General features: G+C 37.4%; 1 protein-coding gene across 2 annotated transcripts in view; it reads left to right on the top strand.

The window, feature by feature from the left end:
- The first annotated feature begins 2,976 nt into the window (after positions 1–2,976).
- Positions 2,977–9,870, top strand: part of spag9a (sperm associated antigen 9a) — a 49,974-nt gene continuing 43,080 nt past the window's right edge. For both annotated transcript variants that reach the window (XM_062036624.1, XM_062036623.1), the window contains exons 1-2: positions 2,977–3,099; positions 3,235–3,757. In XM_062036624.1, the coding sequence (XP_061892608.1) occupies positions 3,458–3,757 (300 nt within the window). In that variant the 5' untranslated portion in view covers positions 2,977–3,099; positions 3,235–3,457. The remainder of the gene's footprint in view (positions 3,100–3,234; positions 3,758–9,870) is intronic.

Here is a 9,870-nt window from a genome sequence, read left to right as displayed (position 1 = left end):
ATGGTCTAGTCGCCGTCCACTTATTCAGCATCTAATATGGGTAATATTTCAGAAAAACGCTATATTATTCTATTACTCAATATGTCAGCTTCTGTTTTTGCCGGACGTCGGAGCACGGCGCATCAATTGAGCACGGCACATCAATTCCACACAGAGCAGAGCGGATCGTGCGGGACAGGAAGTAGTGTACAAAATAAAACACCGGGTTAATTTTCAAAATAAAATGCACTGTGTTTACGGCGGATCACATGAGAAAGTGAGAAATACCATAAGTTACAACTTGATGGTGTTTTCACCAAATTAAGGGAAGAAGGACAGATTTTCACATTGAAGTTTTTTCCATTTGGGTATTTATTTTTGTATTTTTTTTCAAAGTTCATGTTGCACTGTTCAATGTTCAATATTAAAGTGCTTATCTTTAACAATAAATAGCCTAATAATAAACCAGTGTTTTGTTGCTTTTCATGTCTTCCAAGCCTATGATAATGTAAATTAACTCATTAAGACAATAATTTGTTGACACAAAATAAATGGCAACCACTTTTACCTACAAAGGACACACAGCTAAGTAGTTAACTTCCTATTAGCAAATTTAATTTTACATTAATTTCCATATTGTGTAAAGGACCAACAAAAAATGTCCTGCCCTTTTCTGACTTTGAGCCCCTGCCCCTCTATAATCATGTGCACGTCCCTGCATTTATCCATGTTGTATCCGGTTTATAGTCACTAGGGTCAGGGGTCACTTGCAAACCTTACTACCAAATTGTTTCCACATGTAATAAAGTGTATGTTGCAGAAACACAATAAAAATAAAGAGCTCGCAATGGTAATGATTTAGTTTATTGTAAACGTATTCGAAAAATTGACAATAAAGAACATGAGTTGCACTCGCACAGTTCAACATGTCTAAAAACAAGTTCCGAAGAAGCACTGCCAATTAAACCTTTATCCAAGTCTCAGCAATTACTGATTCGGTTACAAACTGTGTTGAACATATATATATATATATATATTTTTTTTTTACCATGTTATAACAGGGTAAGAAAAAAAGAATGTGTACTGCAACGTTAGCAGATCTTATTCAAAAGCAGGGGTGTCACTAGCTTTTAAGGACAGGGGGGGCTTAGCCCCCAGGAGATGCAGGATGTGAGCGAACGTAGCGCACGAGCACAAAACTTCACAAACGGCTAACAAAGACTTAGAAATTATTCATTGTTAATATTATTATTTCCGTCGATTTATTTTCAATCTGTGTTCAGTACAACAACAAACATGGGTTTGCACAATGACATTTTGTTTACAGCATCAACAAGAAACAATTACATGCATATCCTTCAAGATACACTGAAACACAATGAAAGTCATGGCATTAGCCTCTATGTTATTCATTCACAACATAGAGGCTAATGCCACCACTTTCGCTCACAATACAATAATTGTTTGTTCCCAAATATTTTGAAGTTGCACAGATTACATTTTGGGCACATATGTGACTAAAATGGTTGTAAATTCAAGCCCTGGAAATATTACTTAATTACTTGAATTAAAGTAATATCTGGATCGGGATAATTTGGCTTGTATATAATATATATATATATATATATTATGGCAAGCCGTTAAGGAAATTAAATATGTACTGTATGGAAGTCTGAATAGAAATGAGAAACATTTATATATACTGTAAATAAGAAAGACTTAGTCTGCTGATCTGAAAAAGAGCCAAAGCTGTCAATTAACTGACGGACCATCTTCAAAGTGCAATGCTGAAACAAATAATGCAAACAATAAAATGTAACTTCCAGGGCTTGAGATTAATGTAGTCCCGTCGTCCCGGGGACGGTAAAAAAAATGCACGAGATGAAATTAAAAATTGTAACCATTTTTTTTCTTTTTATGTATTTATTCATTTTACATTTTATATTACATGTCTTGTTTTTTCCACCCTCTGAAAATCCTATGTAATGTTTAACAAGCCATCCTGTAATAATACAACAGCTATTAATGTAACAATACAATAAAATAAATATATTTAATGATGTTGCTTTCATTATTTTATCAATAGGCTAATGTATATTACTTTATATAGATTCTACAAGAAACACAAAACTTAAAAACTAAATTATTTACAATTGCAGACACAAGGTTCTTGTTCTGCAGTGCTGTGTGCTAATGTGCTTAGTACACCTGCAGGACCGCAAGCAAGGTCGCAGAGAATATGCGGACTGGATTTTGAGTGATGTGGGCATTTTCTATATGAACAAGTGGAATGGATTGGATACCGACGCACTAAAGGGGCTCTCTACCTTACACTATGAAGTGAGGGGAAACTGAGTGAATAATGACAGGTTATATGGTTATTTATTTAAACTCATATTCGGGCCACTTTATAATGAATATGTTGGCATGTATTTGTAAAAAAAAAAAAAAAAAGATTATTTTTCTTTTTAAAAAAATTTTTTTAACACCAAATTATTAGGGGGGCTTAAGAACATTTTAGGGGGGCTTTAGCCCCCCTAAAATAGGCCTAACAACGCCAATGTTCAAAAGTAAACACTGACAATTAAAAAAAATAAAAAATAAATTTTATATATATATATATATATATATATATATATATATATATATATATATATATATATATATATATATATATAAGAATGAATTACAAATAAACATTATTCTGTATTTATCTGTACAGTGATCTATTTATTTATATCTGCACCTTATTGCTCTTTTATCATGCACTACAACAAGCTAATGCAACGAAATTTCGTTCTTATCTGTACTGTAAAGTTCAACTTTGAATGACAATAAAAGGAAGTCCAAGTCTAAGTCTAAGTCTAACATATCTAATACAACACAAGGAATTATAATGTATTGCTGACATTGTTGTGACGTCATGGCGTGACTCGTCACCAACTCAGCTGTTGTAATGGTGCATTCACGGAGACTCGGAAAATGGTGCGTGCCATGCGAATGGAAAAGCCACAACTGTCGGTCATTTGCATCCAACCGTACGGTAAAATATCCTTATATATATTTTGTGTGTAAAGATAACACCCTCGTGTAGACGTGGAACTAAAACTACTCCAACAAGTAAGTTAAAACGACTATTTTTCAAAATAAATTAAGTTTTTTATTGTATAATTTTAATGATAGAATATATTTAGGGTTTGTGTATTGATATTATGATTTATTTTACGCGATAATAAGGATGTTTTTGTCCGTAAGTGTGTTAGAACGCGAGGATCATGTGGGAGTCCTTGAAGGCATCACGGAACAACAGGAAAAAAAGAGGAAGAGATCCACGTCGTCGCCTCCCGCATCTTAGTGGTCCGGTCCGGTCGAGTAATGGTCTCAGTGTGTCCAGTCATTCCAAGAAGCGGATAAAGGTGACCATAGTGGCGAGGAAACGGGAATAATACTTGCTTTTCGTACGGAGAGGACTGTAAAAATGGATCTGGAAGACGGAGTAGTGTACCAGGACGACCCGGGGACATCAGCGATGATGTCTGAGCGGGTGTCGGGCCTGGCTAACTCCATTTACCGCGAGTTCGAGCGGCTCATCGGTAAGTATGACGAGGACGTGGTGAAGGAGCTCATGCCGCTGGTGGTGGCCGTCTTGGAGAACCTGGACTCGGTGTTCGCGGAGAACCAGGAGCACGAAGTGGAGCTGGAGCTGCTGAAGGAGGACAACGAGCAGCTCATCACCCAGTACGAGCGGGAGAAAGCTCTGAGGAAGCACGCAGAGGAGGTGAGACCGGTGGACCCTCGAATAAACACATAACTAAAAATAATTGCATTTATTCCACGGCGCTGTGGCGTCATGTGTTTTTACTATGCTAGCACCCGTTAGCTGCGTATTAACGTGCACATGAGCGGGCAGCATCCCGGTGCAGATGTAAACAAAACAGTGTCATGCTAACCGTATGCTAACCATAGCTTTGCGACTCTTGTAATCTCCAGTGCCAGTGAACGCACCTGTCCTTCAAGCACATCTGTTAACACGTCATTAGACCGTGAGCGTACCGCGTAGGAACTCCTGTGAGACAATGAAAGGCGTGACTCAGCAGTTTAGGCTATTATTGAGTCAGGTGTCTCTCCCCCCCCCCAACCACTAGGGATGGGTACCTTTCACATTTGAACCTGGACGGTACCATTTCCAGGTACCTGGGAATCAATGCCAGAACTCAACGGCACTAATTGTGCGAATGGTCCAAAGCATTCACACACATGGTTTTCTGGAAAGGTCTTAACTCATTCTCTTTCTATGCCACATCAATATGGAATGCACTCCCAACAGGTGTAAAAGAAAGGGCATCTCTATCCTCCTTCAAAACCGCACTAAAAGAACACCTCCAGGCAACTTCAACCCTAAACTAACACCCTCCCTTCCACATCCTAAATAATCAAATGTAAATAATCAAATGTAGATACTTATTCTTATGCTTTCTGATCTCTATCTCTATGTCCACTACTTGATGTACATAGCCTACCAAGTCAGTCCTACACTGTTCCAATGTCCATTTCTCTGATGATGCAATTGTTGATGACTGAAGTGTTGATATCAACCAAACCTAATCCCCCCCGCCCCTCCACATCCCACACCCCGGATTGTAAATAATTCAATGTATATACTCTGATGATTATCTTGTGTGATGACTGTACTATGATGATAGTATATATCTGTATCATGAATCAATTTAAGTAGACCCCGACTTAAACAAGTTGAAAGACGTATTCGGGTGTTACCATTTAGTGCTCAATTGTACGGAATATGGACTGCACTGTGCAATCTACTAATAATAGTTTCAATCAATCAATCAATCAATGGACCAAAACTAATCTATTTATTCTTATTATTCAACTTCAACTTATAATTCTTCTTCTCCAGATTTTGGTGCGCTCTACCCTTCACATTTTCCACTCGATTCAAAACGTTCCAACTTCAAACTGTTCAGCCTATTCGGGAATCCTTGACAGATTCCAAAAAATCCCAGATTTCCCAGAATTCCAGGTTTCCCGGGGCATTTTTCTCATTCAAAATGAATTGGCCATTTTTCGAACTTCCACCATTTCTTACATTTTTCCACCTATTCAAACCATTCCACCTTTAACATATTCCACCATTCTGGGAATTCAAACTTCGTTTTTTCTAACTTAAAAAAAAATTCCAGGATTTTCCAGAATTCCTGCTTTTCCATAGCCCTTTTTTCTGGCGACTACTCCTTCCACATTTTTCAACGCATTTCAACCGTTCCACCGTCCAAACATTCCTCTTAATCAGGACAAAAAACGAAGTTGTTTTTTGAACTGGAAAAATTCCCAGTTTTCCCAAAACTCCGGGAATTCAAATGTTAATTTTAATTTTGACAGAAAAAAAATAAAAAAATAACGCAACTGCAGTTTTACTTAACTCAATATTATTTCTTACAAGATGGTGTATAGTTAATTCCTATATGAGATATTTCTACTCAAACTGTCAATGGAGCTGTCCTGATACAGCATGTACATGTACACACATTAGTACATGTAAATGTACTTAAAAAATACCTCTCTCTATGAAAATGTAAAACTAAAGATAAAGGCATCATGTGATAAAAAATCTGACACGCTGATACTATTAATGAACAAAAACACAACTATTTGTCTTTAAATATATAGATCCAGAATGTAGAGCATTTTTATTAGATACATTACATGAATTACATGATGGCGTTGCATTCACACACCAACACTGCTTTACCAAACATAGTGAATAGTCATGATAATAATCATGATTTCTATATTGATAAAAATAATCTTAATTATTATTTTGTCCATAATCCTAGGTATAAGACTTGACCTCATATATTAACACTATTTTTATCTATATGGTCAAAAAGTGCAGTTACGTCTTATATATATATAAGATGCCATCTTGCAAATTTTTCACATTTCTTTTTATTTATTTATAGTATTATTTTGTTTCTGCCGTATTACTTTGTTTATAATGCTTGTGTTGCTTTCATATGCACATTCAGCTTTCTACTTGAGGTACATATATACATTTTGAATGTGTGTGTTTTAAAAAAAATAAAATTTGGTTAAAGGATTTCAGTATAAGTAGTTTTTGAAAAGGACCTGCCAACTGACACAGTTCCACACACCGCTGTGAGAGAGGAATGCTCGCGCTGCAAAGACACACAATGGACAGAGAATCCTCCGTCCCACGTGTACCTTTCAACATGTGTGGACGTTCAGAAATAAAACATACTAGACACATCGTCTATTTCGCAACATCCTTTTAAAATTTCATATAGCTGCTAAATGGCTTAAAGGGCTGATTAAAACAAATTCAATTGATGTGTTTTGGTGACATTTAATATTTTTTAGTAACATTCATTTTTTCACCTAGAATATATTACTAACATATATCATATATGATAAGAACTTTTTGAAGTAGTGGAGCCTCCCTCCATGCACTTTCAGCTGTAAAAAAATTGTGTCAATGTTGATGCACTGCACAACTGCTTCTAAAATGCCCATAAAAAGTGGTACATGTCTCCTGCATGTTTAAAAATATAGCACAACACCACAGGTGGGAGCATGATAACATGACTGTGCAGTAAATTAGTGTCTCCGTCAACGTTCCCTCTAAGGTGCACGCCTGCGCAATTGCGCACTGCTCACGCGTCCTCTGCGCACAGCAAATTAATGCCGCGCAGAAAATAAAAAAATCCCATTTGAACTTTAAACAAAATAAACACATTACAGTTTATTCTGTATGATTTTGCAATGCAACTCTGTGAGTGACAGGTGACAACAAGAGTGGCCCCAATGAATAAAACAATCTTTGTCAACACAGTTCAATTATCGTCTGTCAAGACACTTTACGGACAGGAATTCCATCCATCACTTTATTGAGCAAAACTGTTTGTAACCACACCTAAAACATGAGTAAAAAAAACTTTTATCTATAAAAACTGGTAATTTTCTGCCATACAAACCAGGCTGAAACCAACGTTGTCATCCGTCGTTTCAACAGAAGCCGCTCGCTCTGTCTCACCTGCACCAACACACGCACTCATGGCACTTAGCCAGTGCTGCGTTTATGGCCACACAAAAAGTTGGACAACCCCAACGCCACATAATGTGTAAATGCCAGGTTGTAACACTCTGACTGCTCAATCAGATGTGTGCTTATTTTACTGCCCTTTATTAAGGATGTTAATCTAAGGATATTATTCATGAAATATTGTCACTAGATTTCATATGTGCTAATAAAAAGATGTATTTTACAGACAGAAAGTTACAGGAACTAAATTTAATCTCTGAAAGGGGTAACATTTCTTTCAAAGGCAGGACCGCCATGAAAAACATGTTTTTTTGTTATTGTCATTGTAAGATGGCAAAATCACTTATATCAGAAAATTATTTTAATAAAACATTTAAATTGTTATGATGTCAGGTTTGGGACAGGTGTGACGCTGGTGTGGCCACAGTGTGCTCACATGTGCTCCACTGAATGCTCAGGGAGTTTGTGCGTTTGCTCACACACATGAAAAACTAGAGGGAACATTGGTCTCCGTGGTGATGCCCTGTATGGTACACACAAACTCCTCATTTAAATAAGGCAGTCTGCACCACTTTTCAATAGCACACGCAATTTTAGTAGATCGCATGCAACACGCCCACTAAAAGTACATGCTATTTTACCGATTGCACACGCGGTTTAGCGTGAGGTATTTGGATCTTAGTAAAACGGGGCGGTATGGCGTAGTGGGTAGAGCAGCCGTGCCAGAAACCTGAGGGTTGCAGGTTCGCTCCCCGCCTCTTACCATCCAAAAAACTGCTGCCGTTGTGTCCTTGGACAGGACACTTCACCCTTGCCCCCGGTGCCGCTCACACCGGTGAATGAATGATGAATGAATGAGTTGTAAAAATGAATGATGGGTTCTCACTTCTCTGTGAAGCGCTTTGAGTGTCTAGAAAAGCGCTATATAAATCTAATCCATTATTATTATTATTATTATTATTAAATCAGGCCCCAAGTATTGTACTTATTATACACTGCTGTTTGATTGTAACGTGCCTCTTGGTTGTAGTTTTTATTACCAAATGTGGAGGTGTAGAAATCGCCATGAAAAATTGGGGCTGTGCGCCACGTTTAGTTACCTTAAGGGGAACCCCCTGTGAAACGTTAAGTATTAGCCGCTGGAGCAGAGTTAAGGACATGCAGGGCACCTCCACAAGTGTGCATTACTACCCCCGTGAAAGCGTACAAAACACCTCCGTCCTCCACAAGCGTGCCGACTAGCGGGTGTCATGACTAGCAATGGTGCTTATGCTTAGACAACATCTGGAGAAGGTCTGCAACATTTAAAAGATTAAATCGAATAATTAGATTAAAAAAAGCTTTGATTTATAATCTGTGGCTTCTATTAATCGTTTAATGAGTGTAACTAATAGAAATGGATAAAATCCGGACCGTGTGGACTGCATGGAACTGGAAATACACATGGCCACTGTGGTGGAACATACTGTGCATGAGAGTGGTAGTGTGTGTCGTGATCCGTGTGGTAACGAACAGCAAATATATATATATATATATATATATATATATATATATATATATATATATATATATATATATCAGTGGCGTGCGGTGAGGTTAATGTCTGGTGAGGCACGACTGCATCATCACAGTCAGATTTACAAACATATGAACCTGCAGTGCAGGTGTACCTAATGTTGTGTCCCTGCGGTCGTTCGCGGCTCCTGCAGCGCGAGCATTGTTGTTTTTGCACTTTTTGGCTTCTTGTTAAGTGACTTTTTTTGGGTGGATTCGGTCTTGCACGTGGAGGGTTTGGGTGTGGGCTTTGGTTGGTGTGGCCGCGGCGCTCCCGTCGGGGGTGTGTTCTGCGGCGGAGGTGCTTGGCACCAGGAGGCGGGGTTATGAGACGAGCCTCCAGTTTTATGATCGCTCAGCACAAGAAATACGTTACACACATACAGATGTTGACAAAATACACTGTACATTATATACCTCAGCTAACTAAACTATGGAAATGTATATTATAATTCATATAGCAATACAGTCTCACTGCACAGCAGGCCAGCAGTTAGCCGAGTCATTGCGCACAATCCATGTTGAGGCACAAATCAGTGACGTGCCTCAACTGGCTGCTGATCACCGCACCGTCTCTTCTCAGTATTTGAACGGCAAATGTGAAAATAAAAATAAAAATAATCTAAAACTGGTGAAGTTAAATGGAAAATAACTTTAGTATTATCACTGGATACATATAACAATTTAATTCTTATTTTTTTCTTTTTACTGTTTTTTTCTTTCCACGATGGCAGGTGAGGCCGTGCCTCCCCTGCCTCTAGTGACGGCACGCCACTGATATATATATATATATATATATATATATATATATATATATATATATATATATATATATATATATATATATATATATATATATATATATAATTTTTTTAATTTTTATATTATCAACACAATTAATTTAAACATGAAATTTTGGTGGTGATGATGTGCATTTATTAAAAAAAATATATTATTAACTATTATCCTTAAAATACACATTGAGGCTATAAAGTGTGTTTTATCCGATTACTAAAACAATCGAACAAAGTAATCGATGGTCGATTACTAAGATAATCAATAGATGCATAGATATCCATTCCATAGTGTGGTAACACTTCACTTTTCCATTAAAATATGTAAACCATGGGTGTATAACATTTAGCCTGGGGATATTTGCGGACTGCGGCTAATTTTTTTTATGGGCCTCTGGCACATTCTGTAAACAGTATAAATAGGGCTGGGCGATATGGACCGAAACTGAAATCGCTGTTTTT

This window comes from Entelurus aequoreus, linkage group LG25, assembly GCF_033978785.1.
Source record: "Entelurus aequoreus isolate RoL-2023_Sb linkage group LG25, RoL_Eaeq_v1.1, whole genome shotgun sequence".
In the NCBI taxonomy this organism is placed as follows: Eukaryota; Metazoa; Chordata; class Actinopteri; order Syngnathiformes; family Syngnathidae; genus Entelurus; species Entelurus aequoreus.
Note: the sequence above shows the minus strand (reverse complement) of the source record. Positions and strands in the feature narration are given on the sequence as shown.